Source organism: Ipomoea nil, unplaced genomic scaffold (genome assembly GCF_001879475.1).
Source record: "Ipomoea nil cultivar Tokyo-kokei standard unplaced genomic scaffold, Asagao_1.1 scaffold2159, whole genome shotgun sequence".
Classification (NCBI taxonomy): Eukaryota; Viridiplantae; Streptophyta; class Magnoliopsida; order Solanales; family Convolvulaceae; genus Ipomoea; species Ipomoea nil.
In genome coordinates, this window is record NW_017618587.1 from 3819154 (window position 1) to 3846362 (window position 27209).

The 27209-nt window shown below is 35.3% G+C and overlaps 3 protein-coding genes across 5 annotated transcripts; 1 reads left to right on the forward strand and 2 right to left on the reverse strand.

Annotated features, from left to right (window-relative positions):
* The first annotated feature begins 2393 nt into the window (after positions 1-2393).
* LOC109149580 (DEAD-box ATP-dependent RNA helicase 28) lies at positions 2394-9637 on the forward strand. Its single transcript, XM_019297414.1, has 19 exons — positions 2394-2832; positions 2919-3101; positions 3187-3255; positions 3356-3462; positions 3925-4006; positions 4124-4297; positions 4919-5067; positions 5207-5302; positions 5714-5816; positions 5916-5978; positions 6186-6247; positions 6791-6887; positions 7095-7213; positions 7322-7364; positions 7526-7627; positions 7857-7955; positions 8041-8118; positions 8617-8888; positions 9219-9637. Exons 1-19 carry the CDS (start codon positions 2512-2514, stop codon positions 9232-9234), a joined length of 2235 nt encoding a protein of 744 aa, XP_019152959.1. The 5' UTR covers positions 2394-2511; the 3' UTR covers positions 9235-9637.
* Positions 9638-10035: 398 nt separating this feature from the next.
* On the reverse strand, positions 10036-16490 carry LOC109149460. Of its 2 annotated transcripts, XM_019297236.1 has the most exons (3): positions 16186-16490; positions 15574-15660; positions 10036-13405 (listed from the first exon to the last, which is right to left on the reverse strand). In XM_019297236.1, exon 3 carries the CDS (start codon positions 13363-13365, stop codon positions 10402-10404), a length of 2964 nt encoding a protein of 987 aa, XP_019152781.1. In that variant the 5' UTR covers positions 13366-13405; positions 15574-15660; positions 16186-16490; the 3' UTR covers positions 10036-10401. The 2 variants fall into 2 exon arrangements, with proteins under 2 accessions (XP_019152781.1, XP_019152782.1); XM_019297237.1 differs by lacking the exons at positions 15574-15660; positions 16186-16490 and adding an exon at positions 15491-15568.
* A 1187-nt stretch (positions 16491-17677) lies between these two features.
* LOC109149461 (synaptotagmin-2-like) lies at positions 17678-23069 on the reverse strand. Of its 2 annotated transcripts, XM_019297239.1 has the most exons (14): positions 23026-23069; positions 22820-22938; positions 22536-22698; positions 21765-21863; positions 21599-21649; positions 21401-21524; positions 20414-20532; positions 20068-20169; positions 19712-19786; positions 19276-19352; positions 18940-19186; positions 18441-18794; positions 18173-18304; positions 17678-17971 (listed from the first exon to the last, which is right to left on the reverse strand). In XM_019297239.1, the coding sequence occupies exons 3-14, from the start codon at positions 22644-22646 to the stop codon at positions 17840-17842; spliced, it is 1623 nt and encodes a 540-aa protein (XP_019152784.1). In that variant the 5' UTR covers positions 22647-22698; positions 22820-22938; positions 23026-23069; the 3' UTR covers positions 17678-17839. The 2 variants fall into 2 exon arrangements, with proteins under 2 accessions (XP_019152784.1, XP_019152783.1); XM_019297238.1 differs by lacking the exon at positions 23026-23069 and having other exon boundaries at positions 22820-22965.
* Between the last annotated feature and the right edge of the window lie 4140 nt (positions 23070-27209).

Genomic DNA, 27209 nt, shown 5'->3' on the forward strand with positions numbered 1-27209 from the left:
TTTCATGCATTGAGGGAGGCGAAAGAAATCCATGGCGATTTCCGATGCGGTTGTGGGGAATTTGACCACGCTCTACCTGGCGGCGATAGTGGCGATGAAAGTGTACGGCTCCGTCACCGGCCGCAGCTTCGGCGGAGGGTTCGTGTTGATCGCCTCCACGGCCGCGGTCGGCGCCCTGCTGATCGCGAGCCTCACGTGGGACGTGTCGCGCAAGGCCACGTACGCGCTCACCCGCCGTCACCGCCTCCGTCACCATAATCAGCCCCAACAGAACCACCACGACGTCCATGAAATGTGCAGGGGCGGCATCTGCTGGCACGGCGTCGCCGTCAAGTCTCCGGCGTCCCAGGTCCGCTTCCGCCTCCCGCAGCCTCAGCCCCACAACCGCTTGTAGCGAATTTAATGCGTATGGGTCATAAAGATAAGGTAGCATTCACTTTTTTTTTCCCGTCTCTGTAACTATGTAATTAACCCCCCCTTCCTACTTACTTTCTTCTTCTTTCTACTGATATATAATCCATAATATATAATATATTGTGTGTGTGTGTGTGTATGTATATGCTCCATATTGTACATCTGAGATGCTTTTCCCAACGATTCCCAGCTTCTATTTTGCTTCAATTCCCCCCAGTTATTATGATACAATTATATGTGTTTATGAAGCAAATTACATAAATAAAAAAATTAGAAGTTTTTTTTTTTTTTTTTAATGCTACTGACTCTATTACATTGTAGTATCTGTTCATAACTACTTTTTTTACCTGAACTTACAACTTCTTATATGGGAGTCCAACTTTGGTGCCATTAAACCATAAAATGTTTTTGACAAATTACTAAGTTTTTTGTTCTCAATTTTGGATTGATCATCACGTCATATTTTGGCTTCTAAATAAAAAAAAGTTATCAAAATTGAGCCCGAATATATACTCACTAGCTGATTCTCAGACCATACAGTTACATTAGCAGCTCACTTATCTATTGTTCGCAGAATATACAAATAGAACATAAATATTGCATTCTATTAAAATTACTGGCATTATATTGGGAAAAAGGAAAGACAATTGTGTACCTTAGCTTGATCCTGACATTTTGTTCTTACCCAGATTGATGTTGAATTGTTGAGTACTACTAAAACTTTTTGTCTAAAGCAAGGGAGATAAATGGTTTTGGTCGAGATTCCTAGACCTATGCCTATGAAACTTTAACGCTACAACTAGACAAAAGGTATATACCAATATAAAACTAGCAACTTTGTCTTTGGGTATCTTCTATCATTTTGTCTACACTTTGAATTGTTAAGTAATAACGACTTAGTAATTAATTAACAATACATTAAAAAAAAAAATTGGACCAATAACTAACATTGGGGTCTCAATAAGGATGACAATGAGTTAAAAGTGGGTCGAAAAGGGCTATATTCATAACCCGACTTACTTTATATTTTCTTCACCCACATTCACCCCCAACCTGCATCAGGACTCCGTCCCACAGTTTGCGAGTGTTCACTACATATTCCCACAACCCATTATCTTATTAAACAAATTAAAATAATATTTAAACTACTCACACATAATAAAAAAAAATCACTAGTTATATTAAAAACATAAAGTAATAAAAAATTCAAATATATATAATAACTACATTTTTTATTTTTAAAAAAATTATCTTATTAATTTAGAACTACAAATAGTAACAAGTTAGTTTTATAATAATTAATTATATACTAGTACTTATATATTTTTCATATGCACATACGAGTTTTAAATTTTTTTAATTAATTTTATCCATAAATCTATTTTTTTAACGTACCAGATTGGTTCTCATTGACTCATGGAGAGATTGTTCCTAATAGGAACATCACTCTAGGCGAGGTTTGTACATAAAATCCGAATTAAACTCAACCTACAATGATCAATATGTGGTGAATTCTGATAAATATCGATAGAACGGATTAAAATTGCTACCCCTCTCGATACAAATGCATAACTTTTTAAAACTTCAAAGTGCAGCTTTAAAAACGCATTATAAAAGAAATTTGCTTATAATTGACTATTCAAACTAAAAAGACAAAAATATAACTCCATAATTATCAAACTAATTGTCCTAATGTAATTGAAGTTAGTCCGTGAGACTCTTCTTGAAATGACTAATGTCAATACTTGGTTCGTGGCTAATTAGTAGGACAACCACTACTTGACACTCTAGCAACTGATGCCAAAAACATGTTGTGATTGACCGACAATTTGATTTAAAATTTATAAATAATTAATTATAACAAGATATATTATGTCAAATGAAATTTTTATCGAACACTTTGGCGGCATAACTAACACAGCCCAAATCCTGTAGACAGCCCAATTGGGGATAAAGGCTTATACGAGTAGAAAACGACGTAGTTCCTCAAATTTCTCAAAATTGTAAAACCCTGTGATATTTTGGTGTCCAAACTCCTAAACCCTCCTCCATTGACGGACTCCGGCTGCTTGTGAGCTGGCCGTACTTCGCTCTCAAATGGTTACTTCCGATTTCGTGTTCGAACCTCCCAGCGATGAAGAAGTTGAATACGCGTACGACGGTCAAAGCGAAGAAGAAGAGGAGGATGACGACGGCATAGGGGAAAACGAAACTAGCTCCCGAGCTAAAAATAAGAAATCGCAGTCGCCGTGGGACTTCTCAACCTATTCCGAATCCGTCGCCGATGAACATGCTCGCCGGAGCACCACTTCAGTGGATTACAAAATCTCCAAGGCTCTCCAACAACGCGCGGCTCCAATTGCCGCCGACGACGACGAGGAAGACGACGGCGATAGCGATTACGAGCCGCACCACCAGGTAATTACTAATTTGTACGAATTTCAGAAATTAGCCTTGATTTTCGATATAAATCTTTTTGTTTTCGTTACTTGGAATTATTTTAGGAGGACTATGTTCCGGAGGATGACGATGACGACGTTGACACAAGTAATGTCGATAGAAAATCATTCTTTGCGTCAGCTGAGGGAGTCTCATTCCATGCTAACTCGTTCATGGAGCTTCATCTGTCTAGGCCATTGCTTCGAGCTTGTGAAGCATTAGGCTATGCTAAACCCACCCCAATTCAGGTTTCTTCAATTAGTAGCTTAATTAGAGTAAATTTAATTTCTTTTTTCATATTTTCATCTGAAGTTGTGATTACCTATTATGTAGGCTGCTTGTATTCCTTTGGCATTAACTGGTCGTGATATATGTGGGAGTGCTATTACAGGCTCTGGGAAGGTAGATTTCAGGAATCTGTTTATTCTAGTCAGTTAGCTTGGTCATTACAGTTTTTCTTTGTTGGTTCAGTTAATACATCTGTTTTTATGCCCTCATACAGACAGCTGCCTTCTCATTACCAACACTAGAGAGACTTTTGTACCGTCCTAAGAATCGGCCTGCTATTAGGGTGCTCATTCTTACCCCAACCAGAGAGTTGGCTGTTCAGTAAGTTCCATCTTATGTTTTTTAGTATTTTGTTTTCTTAGACATGGTTCTAGCAAGTCATGTTATGTGGAGTCCACAGTGGTCATTTTATTAGTGTGGTGTATATTATTATGGTTATTGGATGCCTATTGGTCTGCCAAAATATACATCCTATATGTGCTTCTGGAATTCATAAAATTCAGAATGATCTTTTATAACTTATTGTTTTCAATAAAAGTAGATGTTTTTATTACTTCTACTGCAAATATTAAACATGACCTCTGTATAAATATGTTAGTGATGCACAGAAAACCAAAAATATTGATATAATGTTAAGCAATTTTCTGCTTGCTAGATATCTGGTAATCCGCCTACCTTTTTATTGGCTCCAATATAATTGCCAATTGCTAACCATAGTTTCACCAAGTAACTTTTGTATCATGTTCATAAATTCACCATGGTGTGTTTCAATTTTGTTCTCAGAGTCCATAGTATGATAGAAAAACTTGCGCAATTTATGACTGATATCAGATGCTGTTTGGTTGTTGGTGGGCTTTCAGTGAAGGTATGCTTAGAGGTTATGCCATTTGCTTTCATTTATGGAGTAATTTGTAAGTTGAGTTTGTCAATCCAATTTTACTTGCAAGTTTGCAACCAGTTAATGTGAACCTTATTGTTTCAGGAACAAGTTTCAGCCTTGAGATCAATGCCTGATATTGTTGTTGCTACTCCAGGACGCATGATAGATCATCTACGCAATTCTATGTCCGTTGATTTGGATGATCTTGCAGTTCTTATTCTTGATGAAGCAGATCGACTTCTGGAGCTTGGCTTTAGTGCTGAAATTCGTGAACTGGTATATCCAGAAATTATTGTTTCATTCTCTAAAGATTTAAAAATTGCAATGGAAATTTAAAGTTTCTCTCAATTTGTTGTGTCTTTTAGTAAATTTGGTGTTATTAGTTAGCGGAGTTGTATAAATCTCACTGCAGTATAAGAAGCTAATAAACTTCTCTTCTAATGATTGATTTTCTGGCAGACAATCCCTTCTTTAGTATTTGAAAGGGATTACTTTTCTCCTGAAGATCATACATACCTTATGCTATCTTGATCTCTAATAATAGATGGTTGATTGCTTGAGAAGGCAAAATAAGTTGCATATATAGTTCTCTTCTAATTATTGATTTCTTGGACGGCAATGCCATGTGTAATATATATTCTGTATTTGGAAAGAGATCAGTTTTCTCCTGGAGATATAATATCTTTATCTTTAATCTATAATAACTAATAATAGATTGTTGAAAATGTGAACTTTTATGTTATTTTTTTCTTGGTAAGGTAGAGGCAATTTGTACTTCTCCTTCATGTGCATAGAGAGTTGTGTGCATATATGTTGACACTTGAGCCTTAATTGTTTGTTGGATCATAATTTTAATTAGGGTTTATTTTAAGCATCATTCCTTATTTTCGTACTCAGGTTAGACTCTGCCCCAAACGTAGGCAAACCATGTTATTCTCTGCAACTATGACTGAAGAAGTTGATGAGCTTATCAAACTCTCTTTGAATAAACCTTTGCGCCTATCTGCCGATCCTTCTGCAAAAAGACCATCAACATTAACTGAAGAGTAAGTATCTGAAAGCTTCAGCACTTAATTGTTGGATTTGTATATATTATTGAATTGAGTCATAAATTGGTTATTGTCTTTGATAATCATAAAACATGTCTGGTAATATTTTTAACAACTTACAAATGCATATGTGCAGGGTGGTTAGGATACGGCGAATGCGGGAAGGAAACCACGAGGCAGTGCTTCTTGCCTTGTGCTCCAAAACATTCACATCTAAAGTGATTGTTTTCAGGTTTTCACTTATGCACTTTCAAATAGAAGCTTTTATTTGGGTTTCTGCAAGGGCATTCAAGTATATACATGTGCTTTAAGCAAGAGCTTTGATCTAAACTGTAAAAAATAGAGACATGAGAAACCTATTAATCTGAATAGTTAACAGATAATCAAAGATTTGCTTGCACAGGGATTTTGACATTAGTAGGAGTTTATGTATAAGCTATTTCTTTTGCATTAAGTATTTTAAATATTTTTATTTCTCATAGGACTAATTGAAATTTCAGAGTTTTTCCATTAATTTAGTTTTAGTTGATGTCTTTTAGGTATAACGGTTTGTATACTTTCAATTGTTTCATCTGGATGCAACTATGCAAGTACACAAAGTCCATTTGGTTTCATACTTAAACAATTTTATTTTCCATCACAGTGGAACAAAGCAGGCAGCCCATAGATTGAAGATTTTATTTGGTTTAGCTGGTTTTAAAGCTGCCGAGCTACATGGAAACCTTACGCAGGCTCAACGTCTGGGTGTATGTTCATGCTGGAAAACATTCTTCTCAACTTATGGTTATCATTTTGCTATCAGTACTTATTGGTGTGTTTTTTCATACTTTATGATGTCTATTCAGGCTCTGGAAATTTTCAGGAAACAGGAGGTGGATTTTCTGATTGCAACTAATGTTGCTGCTCGTGTAAGATTACTTTTATCCACCATCTACTCTTTTCTCTATACATGGCTATTAATTTATGAAGCTTTTCTACTTGTTCATTGTCCAAAATTTTTTGTTCAGTGATTCTTGTATTTTTATACGGGAAAGATACTAGCATCTGAATGGTGGATATATTCTGCTCATGATGTTGATGATCTGTTTCCTTTATTTTTTACTTTTTCTTTTTAGGGGCTTGACATTATTGGAGTTCAAACTGTTATAAATTTTGCATGTCCCCGAGATCTTACAAGGTAAGAAAAAACTATGCTTGCATATCATGATGCATCATATGGTTCTGGCTTAACAGTTCAAGTATTTGGAATTTATTTTCCCCATGGATATAGTTTATTTAGTTTTATTTCTATTAAATTGTTCTACATGTGGTCTTAATTGGTTTTCTAACTAGGCTTTGCTATACTGATGGGTATAAAATGGCTTTTGGCTTAATATACAAGGATTCAATTTATGACTCTTTTTGTTTTCTTGAATACACATTTCTTCATTGTGTATATCTCTTTCTAAGTAATGCATATGTACTTCTTCTAATACATTACTAGAACCTATTTAAGGATTCTATTTTCTATTTTTGGAGGTATTATTTATTTATTTAATCTCTCTATTAAGTAATGCATATGCACTTCTTATACTTCATTTATAAAACAAGATAACCCAAGAATGTTTGACATAATTCTTTTATTTATTATTATTACTTTTATTTTTTATATCACATTATCACATGGCCATGGCTTCCATACACTTCACTCTTGTAACCCTGAATTCTTTTCTTTATCTAGTTACGTTCATCAAGTGGGTCGTACAGCTAGAGCTGGTAGAGAAGGCTATGCTGTTACATTTGTCACTGATAATGATCGCTCACTTCTGAAAGCCATTGTGAGTAGCTGGCTTCCCTTCTAACAGAATTACACTTTTACACATCATGCCATTTATTACATGATGTTTGTTGATGACATCTTAGTTCCTTAATTCTTGATGATACATGGGGTGTCAGCAGTTGAGAGTCTTTAGAACCCAAACTTATAATTTTCCTTTAGAAATAGTTACAAATACACAGAGACTTACTATTGCTATAATGGACAGGTTAAACGAGCTGGTTCAAGGCTGAAGAGTCGAATTGTTGCTGAGCAATCAATAATCAAATGGGCTAAACTAATTGAGCAAATGGAGGACCAAGTTGCAGAAATCCTTCAAGAAGAGAGGTTCAAATGCTATATAATCTTGGAAACTTAACAATTTTGTACTGAATGTATGATTTCAAGTTTAATTGTTTTTTTTTTTTTTTTTTTTTTTTTTTTGGATTGTTGCAGGGAAGAAATGATTCTGAGGAAAGCTGAAATGGAAGTTACAAAGGTTTGGTCTTTGTACTTTTTGACTTTTTAATGCAGTGGGAACTAACCAGCTTCTGGTTGACATAGTTACACCTGAATAGTAACAAAGCAACAAAAGAAAGGATGTTTAACACTGAGCACAATGTGACCAACTATAGTTTCTTCTTATTAATGAATTTGCAGGCAGAAAATATGATTGCACACAAAGATGAGATTTATTCACGCCCTAAAAGAACATGGTTTATGACAGAAAAGGAGAAAAAGCTTGTGGCAAAGGCAGCTAAAGTGAGTATGCACTCCCTGTGAATACCTCATAATTAGCCTATGTATTTTATTTACCTTTATTGAAAACCACTTCCTTTCCCAGTAGACATGCTCATTACCTATCATCAACCAAGTAAATGCCAATGGCAATATGAGAATAGTTTCATGACTCATGTTCTATCACTTAATTTAATTCCTTATTTTAAATTTATATTACTAAATATGGGTGTAATTTTGAAAATTCTACCAGGGCTCTATGGAGAAAGGAAGGGATTCTGTAAACAAGGTAATCAGTGCTGAACAAGCAGAAGACCTCAAGATGAAGGAAAAGAGGAAGCGAGAGCGTGAGGTGCTTTATTGTCTGGGATTTATGTAATTTCACTATTGACTGTCTGCTCATCCTGCTAATTATTAATGATTATTATGCATGACAGAAAAATCTGCCTAGAAAGCAAAGGAGGAAGTTGGAGGCTTCCCGAGAACTATTAGAAGACGAAAATGGTTCAGATGAAGTATGCATATAACTCCTTTTTATTGTTTCACATAAGTTGATTGTGACACTTAATCTCGTATTAATGCTCGTTATATGGCATATATTTTGTTTGTGAATAAGTCACTGATAATCAAATGAACATGTTTGCTAGACAGTAGGCATTCAGCAGTAGTATACTAGAATTTAGTCAGAGTAGGTATTTGGTGGTAGTATAAAGTCAATTACTTCAGGCCTTCAGCTTATCCAAAGAATATATATATATATATATATATATATATATATATATATATATATATATATATATTTAGGAGAGAAGCAAGTGTTTGGGGATATGAATTGGAAATTGCTAGGAAATTGTGGAGAATGAATTAGGGGATACTTGTGTCTACCTTAAGCTCGGTTTATAAAAATGCCTCGGCACACAAGAACTCTTGTTGAAGTTTGACATTGAGCTTTCCTAACTCTTAGCACCCTGCACCATAATAGCAAAGCTATAATAATAAGCGGAATTTTGCAGAGAAATGAGAAAACAAAGAAAGACAAGACGGGAATTACCCTTGTTGATCTAGCTTATCGTCGGGCAAAATCAGTCAAGGCTGCAAAGAAGGCGGCTGATGCTGGCAAGATTATAAGAAAGGAAGGGAAAAAAACAAAACGACCTACCAAAGTAACTCAATCCAGGACAGAGGAGATGCGAGAACTTTTCAAATCTGATATGAGTGAGGAGAAAAAGAAGAGACCACATTCTGGTGGGGTAAAGAAGAAATCTTCATTCAAAAGCAAGTCAAGGTATGACAATATGTCTTTACCATTGTAAGTTTTATTTATTTATTTATTTATTGAGCATATGACCATTTATAAACTTTAGTTGACAATAGTTGGATTCCTAATTGGAATATTCCTCCTATCCTAAATTCCATATGATTATATTTTGTTCCAACATCACCATTATTTTATTTGTACATTCATAGAGCCTGGCTTAAAATTGTTAATCCTCGTTACTAGTTTTGATTGTATATCCAGATTGTGTAAAACAATTTATACGCATGGATGTGTGAAATCTTCCTCCACTTCTGTGATCTGTAAAACTTGTCTTTTCTAAAATGTTATTATTTGTAGGTACAAGAGAAGGTAAACAGCTTACAGCAAGACCTTGATAGGCCAGATACACAGTGACTTGCCTCGTGGTTGAAAGGATTGTCTAGTGAAAGGTTTAATTTATTATGATCATTTGACACCAGAAGACGGAGTTTCACTGACCCTGACTCTCAGAGTGGATACTCAAAAGTAACTGTTTCAAATGCAATAGAAGTTGGACCGCCTCTCCAGTCTGCTTCCTGGATTTCAAGAGCAATAGGATGTGTGTGTGTTTTTATTTTTAATAGGTCGACCTTGAATTAAGTCAATTAACACAATGATATGTTGTAAGTCTTGCAAATTCCAATGACATTTATACATTTACACACACATTGGGTTGTATCAGCCCTCAAATTTTGGTTATCTTTGGGCTCATCTCTACCATCAGAGTTTTTGTTTTTGTTGCTGCTGCCATTGAATGTGAGTCACTTAGTAATGCTAGTGTTGTAATTTGTAAAGCATAGTGTTCCTTAGAAGCATCATCCTTTGTGGAGGTTGCCAAGTAACTTTAGTTAATGGAATCATGACAAACTTCGGTGAATAAGAATAGCACAATATGGTGAGTTATTTGTGGGTACACCTCTCTGGTTCTCTCACTTAAGGTGTTGAATCACCACACCATCTATTTAATCGGATTGGGATGAACTTGGGGGCAAGAGATTGTCTTTTGTGGAGAATAGCACAAGAAATAACAGCAGTGACATTAGTAATGAGTAAAGCCATGATGGATGATCCATGAGTTTTATCAAAAAGGAAAGGTAAATTTGCATTATGTGATTCTCAACCACAAAAGAAAGAGTAACAGAAGATACACATCTAAATTTGATTGATGTAAATGAGTGATTACAACTACATGTAAGTTGTGTTTGCAACAGCTCTCTAGATTCCAAAGGAATAATTAAAAAAGAAAAAAAGAAAAAAAAGCACGTTTAACATTTTGAAACAATTTAACCTGGCATCTATACTTGTTCTCTGGGAATTAATCTCAAGAATCATATTACAGTCACAAATCCTGTCTTTATTCAGTTCTATAATCTTTCTTCCCCCCGCTACATCAATATAGGCTTTCCTATCTTCAATAATCTATGGCTATAAAGAACATTGGCCTGTCTGTCTGTCATAAATAGTCCTAAACTGATCCCAGTGAGAGGGAAACCAGCAAGGTCTATTTCCATGGTGGTTGATGATGGTTAAAAGGGTAAGGTTCCAAGCCACCATCTGGTTCTTTTCGTTTCCCACCAATACTCAAACTTGTCGATGGTTGTGAGTTGGGCTTAAGGTAACTGTCCATTGGCATTGGCATGGGCATGGGCATTGGCATTGCCATAGGCATAGGCATGGGCATTGGCTGAAGTGGGTTGAAAATTTGCCTCAAACCTCCCAAATCTCTGTTCCCAGCCTCGGATGTCAAGCCAGAGTTGAGATCGAAGCTGCTCCTTGATGCCATAACCCCATTTGTTGGAGGCGGTCCAGTCATGCTAATAATGAATGGTTGCTGAGAAAAGGGAGGAGGCACAGATGAGGGCGGACCGACAATTTGAGGTATAACAGGAACTCCTCTGAAATTGACCATGCAGGGGATAGGGCCACCGGGTCCATACATTGTAGATGAGAAAGGTGCAACAGGTCCTGGTGTAATGCCATTGTTGTAATTATAAGCACCTGAGTGAGCGTAAGAAAACAGAGATCCCATTCCCAAAGCAGTCCTATTAGCATCAAGAATGGCCTCTGAAATCCTTCCATTGGTCAGGGGCATGGACTGAGGAAGAAGCTCTTTTTGGTTTACCTCTACCTTCATGCCCATGATGGATACCACAGATGTCAAATTCTGAGGAGATTTGGTGAAATAAGGGAGACTTGAGGAATCATTAAGAAAACTGGGTTGGTCATTTAAATCAATGTTCAGTAATGAAGGCTGCTTTGATGATGAAGAAGATGATGGAGATTGACTTAGGGGGCCATTTTGACGTGAGGACAGCTGTCTATCCACCCTCCAATCTGATGGAGCTTCACCTTCGTCACTTACACGATTAAGATCCAACTCAACCCTTTCCAGTTTTTTGGAACTTGCTTCAACAGAAGATTCCCCAGAAGGAAGAGTTGATGACAAAGTTATTTGTTCTTTGATATTCAAATCCGTACATCTCTCATCTCCAGTTTCAGTAACATTTAGATCAATACCAAGGAAGCCAGCTTGCTGCTTTGAGCTGCCATCACTTTCAGCATTGGAAACGGCTTTGTCACTTCCAGGGATTCTACAAGCTGCTGGACGAAAAGCACTTGTGACAGCAGATCCTTTCCATCCAGTACTCCCCTCAAGCTGCAAACGAGTAATTGGCATGTCAGGAGCAACTACTGCCCTTGAAGGCTGATCCGTATCTTCTGAGTAAACATCTTGATTCAAATCAAATTCGCATAAACCCTTCTCAGAGTTGGCTTCAAGATCTTGAGCTGCCATTGTGACCTGAGAAGTATCCATGTCTTGTGTTTCATTTACTGCTGCACCATCAGAGTTTTCTGCACTCTTTAGATTTCTTTCCCCAATTTGTGAAGCTTCAACAGAAGGATGAATTCCTTCTTGCACCTCCTTATTTGAGCCATCATTAGTTTCACATTGTTTTGCATTTTCAGAATCTTGGCTATTGGGCTCATGAACTTTAACTGTTTTTTTCACAGAACTGCAACTCTGTTCAACTTCTCTCTCCACTTCGATGGCAACTTGCCGAGCAACCTCTAAAGGATCAAAGATGCCACAGTCCAAGTCAAGATCAGATTTCTTTCCAATATTGGCGTCTTTATTACCCATGTATAGAAAGGCAAGATCAGTTGTTGAATCATCCTCACTTTGATCACTAAGATCCTCATCAGCCTCCTTCACTCCAATATTTTCCACCTTCAACGAACTTGTGCCCACTTCTTTCATGCATTCCATGTTATGCTTGTTGGAAGAGACCTGCAATAGTTCACCATGACCTTTGGTGTTTTCATTAGCTTCGAGGACCATTGCACCTCTGCAATGATTTTCAGATCCACTTTCATCCATCACGTCCTTCATGTCAGACACAATTGCTGTTGCTTCATTGAAGGAGGATGTTTCCTGAATGCAGTCATTGTCCTTGGCATCAGAGCATCCTTGTAAACCAGGGCGTGTCACTGAATACACAGCATCCTTGGTTTCAGCACTTGGAGAGAGAATCATCTCATCTAATGGCTTAGACGGTTCTGAATCCAATTTCTCGGAACTTCTAGTTTTCTGCACACCATTCAAACCATCACCAGGCACCACATCAGGATTTTCATTCTGTTCTTGAAGTGTACTGTGTTTTGGACCTGTTGAACTACAAGTTTCAATTAGTGAAGTACCATCTGAATGAAACCTAGTGGTTTCTACCTCATCACTAGTGTCACTGATGTGCTTTGTCGAGGAAGGAGATGGCCCATCTTGCATTATTTCATGCTCCGTAGTTTTATCATGAACCATTTCAGGATGAGGAGCATCAGATCTCAACGATGGTACAAGATTTTCTTTTTCCTGTTCATTGCATCCTTTGGAATGACAAACATCTCCACCATATGAAGATTCTAACTGCGCATTTTCTCCTTTAAGATTCACACTGACTCCAGTCTCACCATCAACTGAAGCTGGTAGCTTTTCAACATCCATAGAAACAGGGGCAGCATCTGTACCTTTATCCCATCGATCAAAGAGTGCCTTAGCCATCTCTTGCACCTTTGAACTCTTGTGGCTAAGAAGCTTCTCAACGGATGTCCTGATTCCAGAAGAAACTGATTTCTCATTGCCTACATGCAGCTTCTCAACAGCTCTCAGTAAATCAGTGATTGACTCTTCTATGAAATTATCACTATTGTCATTACCAAGCTTCTGAGCATTCTTCAACCAACTATCAATAAATCCCAGTCCATCTAACTTGATAAAAAGTTCAAGGCAATCTTTGTTTTCAGTTGCAGCTATAGTACTTGCGACAGCAGACCACTGTCTAGTTGCATCAGCAATACTCCTATTGGCATCTTTTTCCTTTTGCATTACAGCAACAAGCTCCTGGACTCGAACAGGAGTTGCAAGCCCATTATTCATCTCAGTCAATGTAAAGAAGTCCTCAAGCGTCATAGTGTATCAATTTGTCACCAATTAAACCTCAAAAGTTAACCTGAAAAAGAATAGCAGGAATATTTTGGAATTCTTTTGCTATACTATAAGGCCAAGATATAAATATCAATGCGAAACATTGTGAACATGGAAAAAGAAAAACAAACAAAAATAGCTGTATCCTCAGAATGAGGAAAAAGAAACTTGAGTCTCATTTCTACCAAATGTCAAGTGTCATTTGATTGTTATGTGTACAAAAGTGTACGAATTATGCAGGTAAATGATCCATTCTAAAATATTTCATTTGTGTCATCCAAGCTAGCAACCACTGCTAAAACATTAATCAGCCAAGATGATAAGGTTCGCTGTTTACCCATGCATAAAACAAGGAATTGTGTATTACATGATGTGGATCCATATTCACTGTTTACCCGTGCATAAAGCAATCTAATTTCTTAATTAAGGTGCTATTCCTAATTTCCTTTACATGCAAGTTCAATGTTATAGAGTTCAGGTTGTTTCTTCTTCATTTCATCCAATTTCTCCACCCTTTAAACCTAACTTATAAAAAACATGAGCATAATTGCATCACATATTGCGACCAACATGATAAAAAAATGATTTACTAAATTCTATAAAACAAAGCACAATTAATATATCATGCACATCACTGCACTTGCAAAGCCAAAAGGTAAAGATATTGCCCAAACTCACTTTGCAAAAATACATTCGAACCCTAAAAGAATGCTTTGCTCTATAAGGAGATATAGGATTAAGAAATAAACCAATGAAATAATTTCAGCAACAATGGGAAGTGATTCTTTCATGAATTTGTTTGGTCCTTCTCAAGCCAAACATAAAATCACATTAACGGTTGGAATTCCATGCAGCAGATAGATTCAGAATCTAGTTTATTCATGATGATAAAAACAAAATCAGATGATGCAGAAACATAAAGCTTACTATGGGTGATAGTAGTGTTGCAAAAATCGGGCCTAGGCGCCGATTAATCGGCCCCTAGGCGGTCGACCACCTAGGCACCCGCCTAGGCGCTCTAGGCACCGATTAATCGCTCTAGGAGCCCGCCTAGGCGCTCTAGGCGCCTTAGGCACCTAGAGGGTGCCTAGCGATTTTTTCAACCTTGGCCGCGTGATAGTGTGATATTAATCTAAGGGTAATCCCATTGATTTAACAAGGCCGCAGAACTTTCAGTGCTTAACCAGGATGATTATGTCCTTCTTACTTGCTAAGGCCGTCTCCAACGAAGACGGCAAACGCCAAAATGGCGGAAGATTTGGCGCAAAATCTTCTCCAACGAGACGCCAAATCTTACGCCATTTTGGTGTAGAAGACTTAATTCCTTTTGGGCCCTTGGTCTTTTTTGTTAATTCCTTTGGTATCCCTATTTTATTTTAATGTATTTACATATATTGTTAAATACTTTAACATAAAAATTGAATAATTAAAAATAAATTATACCATTTGAAAGATCTCATCAAGACGATGAAAACAAGACTAATATTATATATATATATATATATATATATATATATATATATATATATATATATATATATATATATATATTAATTAAAACTAAAGTACATAAAACATAATTTTCACTTCGTAAAAGATATGCGCTTCGTAATGTGATTGAGCATTTGTGGGAACGATGATATGTTAATTTCGAAAATTAAATGTAATAGTTGTTATATGTGGAATAAAAATATTATTTGCATTACAATTAAATTTTATATTAAAAAAATTAAACTATTAATTTATTAGAAAACAAATTATTTTAATGTAGAAATAGAATTTGGTGTAATGGGTTGGAGATGGATAAAATTTGGTGTAAGAATATGTTGGGAATATTCCTCTTGGTGTAAAATTTGGTGCAGAATTTGGTGTTTTGGGTTGGAGATGGCCTAAGTTGCTATGGAAGAAATAAGGTGCATGTGTTAACCTCTTCTTGGTCTTGTAACTTTGTTCTTTTGTAGCTTGTCAGAGAAGATAAAAGTAATCCTAGAAACTCTCCTAGTTGCACAGGTTATCCCCATAGTTTATATACTATATGGAAATTCCTATCGTGTAGTCAAGTGCAGTGTCTTCAATTAATGCATTTAAGTACCAAAACATGCAAAATAACCATCTTCTTCAACAAAAAGTACTGTTGTACTGCCCAACACACAACAACATAGGAGTAACTAGCTGGGAAGTTGCATATCATACCATCTCCAAATGCCCTCTTGATCAAGTCAAGAGACTTGTACAAAATAAGCCAAACCGCAATTACCCAATCAGCAGATATGCCCAGCCCTGAGAAAAATGAAGAACAATTACATTGAAAAGGGTACATAATTAATTCCCAGCTAGTGGAAAGGAGTAAAAATTTAAAACAAGACTCCAAACATGAGCATAACAATTCTCAAGCATATCCAAATTAGTAAGTTCAACATAATCAAATCAATCTACAGATTTTTCATACATAAAAATGGAAAGAAAAGATATAATTAAACAAATGACCATAAAAGAAACCCAGAAAAAACCTTAAGAGAGAAAAAAAAAAAAATCAATTTTTGTATAGAAGAGCAGTCAAACCTCAAATGATAATAACCCTAGATGAGAATTTCATTAGCCCAAAGCGCGAAGCAGCGTAAAGACTATACCTTTACACAATCGACTATGAGCAGACAGCGGTAATCATATAATCGCAATTAATGCAGCACGATAATCAATTCATAACCGTAAATCCGGATACATAGAAGCAAGTATGAACAGCCGAAAATTTTCAAACAAATTGCAAGAATTAAAAGCTCAAAAGTAATACAGCAAAAGCTTTACCTCTTTCGGATATGGAAAACCCTAGCCGGAGCTCCACTTCAATAACCCGGAATTACGGTTTTCTATTCCTGTAGCCCAGTTTCCAGCGAATTCAATAACCTTCCGTATTGAGCTCCTTTTTCCCCAATATTGTTCTTCGTTTTCACTTTTCAGAAAAAAACTCGTTCGAGCAGAGAGAGAGAGAGCCACGTTTTTTCTTCTCCTCCTCCTTCTTCCTTCTCCCAGCCCCGATTTTTTTCCCTAATTTTTTTTTTTTTAATTTTTTTACAATTTTAGTTTTTTAATTATCCAATTTGATTTTTTACGAAATCTTTTATTTCGTTTCTTCGCAGTTAGCTCGCTGGTCTGCTTTAGCCAGCAAATCGGGTGGGTAACACGTGCCACACGTGTCCGAGTCGGGAGCAAGGTCGCAAATTGGGCAACCGGGTCGGGCCGGGTGCCAACAGGTTTTGACCAATGGTGTTGTGGTTTCGGGAATGATTTTTTTTTTTTTTTTTTTAAATTTTAAAATTGTGAGGGGACAGAAGTTGCATAAATAAAGTGTCACAATCCGAGTTTGGGTTTGAAGATGTCCGGGTGTGGGGCCCGCAAATGTTGAGTGGGCTTTTTTGATAGTTAAAGAAAAGGGGAAGGTGATGAGGTTAGTCCCTACTCCCTAGTCTTCCCCTGAAAATGAGAGCAGCTCAGCTCAGCTCAGCTCGTCCATGTCGCTGGCTTGCGGCGGGGCCCCACCGCCGTCACGTGACGGGCACGTGACCTGAAACTATGTGGAGCTATTTTTTTTTATTTTTTTTATTTTTTTGGATGATAATATTCATCATAAAAATTTGTTACTTTCAATTTATTGACCATGGTTGGACCATTGGTCCCAACTCCATGCTACATTAGTTCTTTAGTATAAATTGCTGTCATTGTAAATTACAATTTGCAAAGGGTGGGAAAAATCTATTTGTAATATTTTACATATTTATCAGAAGCAAAATAGAGCGAGTTGCAAACATGGGCGTTGCCTGAGGAGGGTGTGTTTGTAGCGTAGCTAATTGTGTTTGTTTGAGCGTTGCCCGAGGAGGGTGTGTTTGTAGCGTATCTAATTGTGTTTGTCTAAACGTTCCCTTTGCATTTTGATTCAAAAAATAAATAAAATACGGAGTATTGTTTAAGGTATAAACTCGTTACAAATTTTCAATTTTTGGGTTGGAGTCAGGTTGTGTGGGCTATTCTTGTTGAGGAAAATGGGCTGAAAGTAGTATTGGGCTCCAAAACCAACTACTGAAATGGCAGACCAAGAGATCAATGGGATGGATATAGACTTATGATCTGCAAATTTTACCATGAAAATCCCCCCAAAAGTTATTTAGTGTAGCCTGCACATTTTAAGAGAAATTCTTTAACAAATAATCTTAGAATTCACTTCCCTATTGATGAAGCAAAACATTTGTACCTGTCATGTATGAGTTAAGAATGTAAGATACATTCAAAGTGATTCCTATGGGAGACAAAGAGAAGCTGTGTGTGTATACTCACAAAAAGAGGTTAATAGAAACCTAGGAACATGTTCCTTTGACAGCAGAAACATACAAGTTGAATAGACATTTTTGTATCAAGAAAATTCATGCACAAAACTTGACTGGTAATCAATCTTGCACTACCCTCATCAAGATGAAGTTCTCCATTGTAGCTCAACCTGAAGCCTCCCATTCTTGGAGTCAATAAGGTGGTATCTCTCATTAGTTCTCTTGTTGTTCACCACATCCACTAAAGGTATGTCCACATATCCCAGAGATTCCTAAAAAAAACATAAATAACTAAATGTGAGTGAAATAGACAAGAAAGGAAATGATAGAACCATTCTTGAGCAATGAAACAAACTCAAGGCATGAAATCGGGACACAAGAATCGATTTATGTGTATTACTGAAGTCGGGTGAAGAAAACAAAACCAAATGAATGTTTTGGGCACGACTAGGAGGGGCGGGAGAAACAAATACCTTTGGATGCCTCAGACCCATTCTCGATGAGGTACTCACAACTTCGACATGCATCTTATCATTCGTAGGTGGCCTGTCCAACATGAACTGGAACTCCTCATCCCATCTAGGATCTCTGTTTTTCTTAATAACCTGGAACACCAAAATATAAGCTATTAGCCAATTTCAGCTGCCTGGAGGTTTTGGTTGAGTCGGTTAAAGTTGCATCCCTTAGACCCATTGTGGTTTACATAAGCTAGATTTCGCAATTAAACCAGGCAGAATATACCTTGGTTCTTTTCTCTTCTCCTCTGAAGATCAAGCGCACCGATGGATTTGTATGGTGCTTCCCTTCCAGGTCCTGTGCTTCGTGGACAACGACTACAAATAAGCCACCACCTTCGGGCGTTCCTTCAGGAGCTGTCTGTACTTCTTTTGATGACTCCTCAACATAGGATGGCATTTGGTCATCTGAAAAAGCTTTGTACATCACTTCAAGAACTAGCTGCCCGCGTGATTTTTCATTTTGACGGTCATCTGGATCAAGGTTTTTCAGAAGATCAAGCATCAAAAGCTTAGGTTCTTCAGGAGTAAGGTCTTTCAAATGGACTATATTTATGCCCATCTTGTCATGTGAACCAACCTGTAAAATGCCCACATGTTCGAGATATACTAAGAATTGGCTTTTCATCACATGGAGGGTAGGCAATATGTCATGTTATTCATGTACTCCTACTCCATATCCGCTTGGTAAACTGTAAACTAGATCGCTAATTAAAAGACCATACCTGCTCCCAGTCAAAGACAGAAATATCTAAAGATTGAGATTGCGGGTCCTTAACAACAAGAGTGAATTCCTCATTCCACTCGGGGTTCAAGTTTTTGTGCTTTACAGTTGTTTTCTTTGATGGGAGTTTGTCCCCCGTAAGTTTTAGTTTGACATAAGGGTCTGAAGCCCCCAAAAGATCTTTCTTCTTAAGTTTCATTGCCTTCACGACTTTCACGTGAAGAATTCCAATAGGCCTCTGCATTGCTCTATCAAACAGCAGAGGAAGATTACTTCACTTGAAGTGGGAAAAACAGATCCGAGTAAAGATATTGTTCACAACAAAACATGAACTCACTGTGCAGGATCCATTATTTGGACCTCGAGTGTTTTTGGCCACAGATACATGTTAGCAACCTGTTCTTTAATAATATCCTGGAATAAAAGATCCGATAAGCAGAAAAATAATTTATAGGCCAATTCTTTCCTGTTTAAAATAATTTATAAAGAAAAGGAAGATTTAGTTAAATAAAACAACACATATCTATTCTCACCAACGAAATGAAGTTTACAAGCCATAAGGAAAAGAAAAACACAAACTACTTCCCACAGAAACCAAGTTACATGTAAGAATTCCTTTTACAAGAAAATGCATTTTGGTTGGATCAATGCAGTATGAGACAATTTTGCAATTTCAAATTTTAAATGTGTCACTTCTTGTAATCCAGTAGAAAGGATAAAAATTATATAAAGAGATGAAGGCAATTAGGCAAAGCAAGTATCCAGAAGCATACCTGAACAAATAAGTAAAGGCCGGGAATAGACATAAGATCAGCTCCTAGCAATTTTAGCCCAAAGTCAACGTGAGGCTGAAAGTAGAATCGGGCAGATGTTGCTTGAGAGATGAAAAATATTTTACCATGGAGATAAAAGGAGTTGCTATCAAACTTCACAAAGCTCTAAAGTTGATCTTTTGGCTAGTTTTTGGAGTAGTTCATATAAGAGTATAAAATTTTCTTCTCTCATCGAGGCCATTCATTAAAAGAGGTGCATATGTGAATAACACATTGAACCTCCAAACTATTATAGAACTGTTTGACTTCCTTATAAAATATATTACTGATAATGATATTTATGTATCAACGCTCACCTTCTCCATGAGAGATACGAGTATTTTTGCAAAACAGGGAAAGCTTGGAACCAGTGGCTTCAGTGTAATACGTGGCAAAGCAAACACTTGCAGATCAAGCACCTGAAATATTCCAAAAGTTTCAAATATTTATAAACATAATCTGTCAAGTTCCAGTCATCCTAACTTAAATAAACATATAATCAGCACACATACATGAATGAATAAAGTTGCTGGTTTTGTCAATAATTGGCCAGTAAGGATTTATTTGGGTTTGGAACTAAGGGATCTGGAAAAATCTGGATTTCATAACGGTAAATATGAATCTTGACCATATTCCACAAGTTCCTTATAACTGGCCAAATACCTGAGCAGTGGCTTTCAGCCCAAATGCTTTGACCGCAACAAGGATGTTGGGATTAGCTGCCCACTTTAAGGATAGTTCCATTATCAATTCCTTATCATCAGTAGAATAGACCTTCATTCCTGTACAAGAAAAAATTATGTATTGTTGTTCAGAAAGGTTAATCTGAAAACTTAAATTTCTTTTTGATAGACAACAAATAGAACTTAAAATTTTCTTTTGAGAAGGATGTGGAGAGAAAAGTGGAGGCCTGATGCAAAGAGAAATATTGACAGTAACAGATTTTTTATTTTTATTTTTTAAATGCAAGTGTAGAAATACAAAGAACCACAAAAGAAACAGGAGACATTAAAACTGTGCAATGGTTTGTGACCTTTTCTATGGTTCATTTTGCGAGATAAGGAGTATATAAATTAAGACTAGGCAAAGTATGATATATGAACTTGATTTTTTTAAAAAAATAATAATAATAAGGAAGAAGATTATATTAACAAAGTTTATATTAAATGGCCACCATGATGTTTCACTTGATTTTCATGCATTATACCTTTTTGCTTATTACGTCACACATATTAAACTAGATATATAGGAGCTGGATACATCTGAAGTGGAAAATGAAGAAATGTTGTAATGCTCAATTTAGGCTCTTTGAGAATAGCATAGATGATTACAATGTGAAGAACACAACTTTAAAAACATATGAACTTAAGAAATGCCAAAATGATGGGTGTAGAATTGCAAATTGATGGTGGCATATGTATACAGAGATCATGCTCTCAGTTTCCATTATAGGAATTATTCACAAATATCAATCATCTAGGTTTAATTATATGATGACTCAAAAGTAGAACACGCAGCTTACCAAAACAATCTCTCAAGATTTAGTTGGTAGAAGAATACACAAGTTGACAAGCAAATAATTCGTTAAGGTGCCTAGTGCAAGTCCAATTTGTGTATTCTGTGATTTAAAACTAAAAGAAGCAGCTCAACCTTGAAAAGTAGGTGGCAGGCTGCCCAGTGTAAGTTCTTCAAATTCAATTGCATCAATTTTGAACTTCGGAATTTGCTCGGCTATTATAGGATCTGCTATTTGCTTTACTGTCTTGCATATTGCCTGGTGACTTTACCCATCAACACTCAATCTGATTAAAGAAGCAAGTTTGGTGGGAGTTCACAGGTAAAACATACCTTGTCCAAGTAAGGCCACATGGTTTCAATAAATCTGTTAAGCCAATCGAGCTGCATTATTCCAGTTAGAAGAACAAAGCCATTAAAATATGTTACAGGAGAAGTGAATCTACACTAAATTATTTTATCATGAGCAAAGTATGAGTGGGGTTGATTTGTGTCATACACGATCAAAATCTGGATTTTTCACCCAAAGCGGTATCTCTGGGAGCAGTCTTTGAAGACCCTCATACTCTTGTTCTGCCATGGGACGTATATCAGGGTCCTGAAGACAGTGACATCCAAACCAGACGTAAAATTCATGCGAATAGGCTATACATTTAAGACTAGTTTTACAAACATCCAATGCCATAACTAACTCATAACTGGTAGAGAGTTAACATAAGGTGACTTAACTTGAATCACTTCAACAAGACACTTTACATGTCAAACTGCATAGCTATCTTATTTCAAGAGGTAACATCATTTTTAAACAGGAAATGAAACGAAAAATATACTAAAGTCCAAGGAAAATCCCAGGAACTTTGATTTTTTGCTGGTGATGTAGGCATGGATATAGAAGGAAAATTAGCTTTACAAGGCAAAATTCACAGATACTTGCCCAGTATGGCGTTCTCCACCTAGCACAAGTATGCCATGTACTATCAACATAAGAATATGTTAAAAGTGGATAAGATTTAACAAGAATATCCTCTAGATTTCATTTACATTCTCAGCAAGCAAAAAATGTAATTATAAAAATAGAACTAAAATTGCTTCCATGCTTTGTTTTTGTCCAGGAATGAACGAATTATAATTATAACAAAAACATAGGCATTTTGGTATAACAAGAAATCCTTATCCTTATCTACTATAAAAACAAAAGTAAACAAGCATGCAAAATGGGGAGAATACGATTTTTTTTTATTAAAAAAAAAAAAAAAAAAAAAAATCTAACCTTGACATCGGAAGATTGGACGTAGATGAACATGAAGTAGCCAGCCAGAATCCCAATTGTGATCCCAAACCCAAAACCAAAAAAACCCATTATAGTGCTTATGATACCCATCTCAGACCTTCCTCCAAATCAAACCGGATCTCCACTACAATTCTCAGGAAAACTTTCAAAAAACAAAACCTTTAAGCACCAAAAATTCAAACAAATAGCACTGAAGAAAACATATCAAACGTTAATTACTAGCTCTCAATAATCATGAAAAGAGCAACAGAAAGGGAGAATACCAGGCAGAGGCAACCGCGATAGCTGGATTCAAGATGTTACAATGCCGATTTCAGCAGCATTGCAAGACGGCGAAAAGAAGAAGAAATTTAATGCTCGGCGACGATTCATTGCACAAAATCTGAAACCCACATGTAACGGCTTAGGAAAGAAGCGTTCAAGCGATTGTAGTGCACTAAAGCCAGAGGGGATTCACCCAGTCTCATACCCGTCGCTAACGGTTCTGTCTGCCTTTTTCCGCGCTAAAATTACAAGGGTACCGCCAAGGAAACAGACTAACTAAAATGATCGTTTTTTAGTTACCCAAAAGAAATTTGCATTTATTAACTTCTTATAATTATTTATTATTCATGATTTAATTAATCTTATTCCAAAAAGTTGAATCTCAAGAACCTTTTACATCCCGACTTGAAAGAACATGTAAGAAGATATAAATTACAACAACTCAGTGGCTCAAATATAAATTATGGTAATTCAGTGGCTCAGTTGTCAAAATTTAAATTTTGGTATTTTTTTTTCAAATATTGTCTACTAGACCAGTGAACTAAACTCGTGCAAACATGATTTAATTAATCTCATCATAGGATTATACCGTGCATCAATACTGATAGAATCAGGTACAATTAGGGACGCAACCAAGTGGATCAAACAAATGGAGAGTTGAAGTTATGTATTGACCTTCTTGATTTAAGCCGATTAGCTATAGATAACCTAAGTTGATTTACCAAAGAATTAGGTACAATTATGTATCTAAAATAAAAACATAATAAGTCTCAATCAAAGTTATATCCTTCATTTATGTCCATGTTTTTAATGCTAATCATTGTGTACATTGCGCTTTTAGAGTTGTACTATATAATTTTTTTTGGACAAAATACACCTACCGTTATAACTCCCGTTATCTTTTCCATTATTATTACCATTCACATGCATCCACCACATATTTTCTTATATTCTTTAATGATAATAATATTTGTAGACATTATATATTGATTTTTGGGAAAATGGCACTTTTCCCCCCTGAATTATATGTTTATAGCATATTTTCCCCTTAAATTATTCAAGTGGCTATTTTTTCCCCTAAAATGTTAAATAGACATATTTACCCTTAAAATAAATATTTCATTTATTTTTCTTCTCCAACAAATTATGAACACAATTTGGTTCAAACCAAACAGACACTATAGCAACCAAACCGAAATATTCTAATTACAATTTAGAATCGAAACCCGATATTTAGAGTTTATTAAAATCGCGAACCGGGACGGCTGGTTCATGGTCGGAACTGAAAAAAATAAAATACATTTATTATTGAATTTGGACTATTTTAAAATAAAAAATAAAATTTTAAAATAAAGACGGTTCAAAATCGCGAACCGGATCCGGAATCGCCGGTTCACGATTCAGGATCCAGTTTTTTAGATTCATAATTTTAATAAACTGAAATCCAAATATTGGATGCTGTATATGAATCATAACCGGAAAATTTTAATTCTATTGCTATAGTGTCTGGTTCAATTCGAATCGAACCGTGGTCATCCCTATGTATAAGCAATAATTTGTTGGAGAAGAAAAATAAATAAAATGTTTATTTTAAGAGTAGAAATGTCAATTTAATATATCAAGGGAAAAAATATCACTTTTAAAATAATTGAAGGGGCTAATGTGCTTACATGAATAATTCAGGGGGAAAAAATGTTATAAGTATATAACTCAGGGGAAAAAAGTGTCATTTTCTCTTGATTTTTTAAGAAGATATATTGGATTATTATAATAAATAAATTTGATTTTATATAGATTTTAATTAGTAGGAATTTGTTAGCTATTTTAAAAAATATAAATATTGGACATATGTTTTTGCGCATCGCTGCATAGAAAAAACTAGTAACATATATAATTGAAAAAAATGGTCAAATAGGCCCATGTACTAACATTGATTATTAGTTATTGGAAACAGGCTAAAAATGCTAGATGGAAAATAATTGAAAGTATAATAGTCAGATGGACAATATTTTAATTCATGATGTTAGTACATTGGCCTATTTGACCCTTGTGTCTATATAATTATATTGAGTACTATCAATACAAATGTTGATAGTAGTAAATGCAATACAAAATAGTATATATATGATTCTACTTGTTAGAGCATCTCCAAGGGGCACTAAATCGGCAAAAATCAACACCATCCCATCATTTTTTAGAGCTCCAACCGGCACTTCTTTACGACAAACGCCAAATATTTTGGCGTTGATGAATAGTAACATCACTGTTCATCCACGGCAAATGTGAAAGGAGACATAAATTGACGTAAGGTTGAACCATTGTATGCAATATTTAAAAATGTGGCTCATTAAAAAGAACCATTGTATGCAATTTTTACATATATTGTTTAAGGTTGAATGAACCACATATAATGTAAATTATATGCAATGACTTTCCGTGCAAATGATTGTATACAAATTTATTAAGGTTATGAGTTATGTATGCAAATTATATTTAATGATTCTATATACCAAATTTATTTACATATAATCAGTTATAAGCTATGTATACAAATTTAACACATTATTTTTCGTGCAATTAAGATTGGAGGTTGAATCAATGACTTTATTTGATAAGCTTTTTATATATATACATGTACCTAATTTAAGGTATTCACTTAAATATGATTTAATTTTGTTAAGTATTGTAATCTTACCTTGATTGATTTCAAATTTCAAACTAATTTTTTGTGTGTCTAAAATGGGCGAGAAAATGACACTTTTTAATATATATATATATATATATATATATATATATATATATATATATATATATATAAATTGGCACCATCTTTTTTTAATGAATATTAATTTTGCTTCTTCAATTACGTGAGAATGGTTATTTTTAATTGTTTCAACAATTTTAGATCTCGAGTTTCATCTGAAGTGGGCAATTTTGTCCCCAGTCTTAAAAAAGTCGTTAAGAATTAATGGTAGGGAAAAGTTCAATTTTGGTCATATGATTATAGCAGTTTTATTAATTTCAACACTTGACTTTTAAAAGTATCAATTTAGTACCTTTACTATACAATTTTTATCAATTTTGGTTATTCTGGTCAAATTGTCGGTCAAATTGCGTCGAAAAAATTAACAGTTAAAATAATGAGGGTATTTTAGTTATTTCACATCTCTTCAATCATTTTCCCCATTATTTTAACTGTCAAAATTTTCCGACAAAATTTGGCCGACAATTTGACCGGAGTGACCAAAATTGATAAAAATTATATAGTCAAGGTACTAAATTGACACTTTTAAAAATCAGGTACTGAAATTAACAAAGCTCCTATAATCATATGACCAAAATTGAAATTTTCTCATTAATGTTAGGAAGTACAACTCTAAATTTGGAGGGTTTAAATTGTAAGCTAATACGGATCGGAGTACAATTTGTTCTTTCTAATCTAAAAAAAATTATGTTGCATAACTTGCATTGATAAATCCTGTTTTGACGTAATATTTTACAAATCACACAAGTCAAGTAAATCGCACTCGAAAATTCTGTGTGACGGGCCAGATCGAGAAGGAAGTTATAAGAATCAAATTCGTGACTTTTAAGTTCGAAAATCATGTTCCACCCACTAGGTCACCCATTTAAGGACTCTTAAGATAGGTGAAAATGAAATTTCCCGTCACAATCTCAATTGGTAAACTTCTAGATTTATCTCGATGAAAGTAATTATTTATACATAACCTAGGGATTAAAATACTAGTTTTTGAATTAATTATTAATGGTGGGAGATAATTCATGGTTAAGCGGCATGTGTGCATGCATGATGACAATTAAGAAATTCACCAGTTGCTAAATAAGGGAAATTTCTATTGAGTGATGGACCCCTCCCATCTTACCATTATAAAATGTAGAACACAATATAATTCTTTAAGGAACCGACCATTTATTTTGTTGTATATTCATATATATATGCATGGACCACAAAATTATATTCTTGCAGTTTTATTGGTTATATATTAATGCACGCATATTGCATTATTATAATTATATCCCATGTGAGACCAATTACTTTAATGGTGATGGGAAGATTTCAAAGTTTATAACCCTTCCAAGGAACTATATGTTTTAATTTATTCAAGGGAGGCATGAATTTAGTCTTATTATACACACTGATGATATGTATAAGTATTTTAAGGGTCTGTAAATCATTTAATGCATATATATCATAGAATTTACCTTATCTCTGACTTTTCAAGATAGGAACGGTGAATGGCATTAAATTTAAGATAAGCAAATTGTTAATGCAATGTACCTAGGTGGTCCTCAGGCGCTTAGCGATTTTTTCAACATTGATAAACATATAACTTAAGGGGAAAAAATACAATTTTTTCTATAATTAAT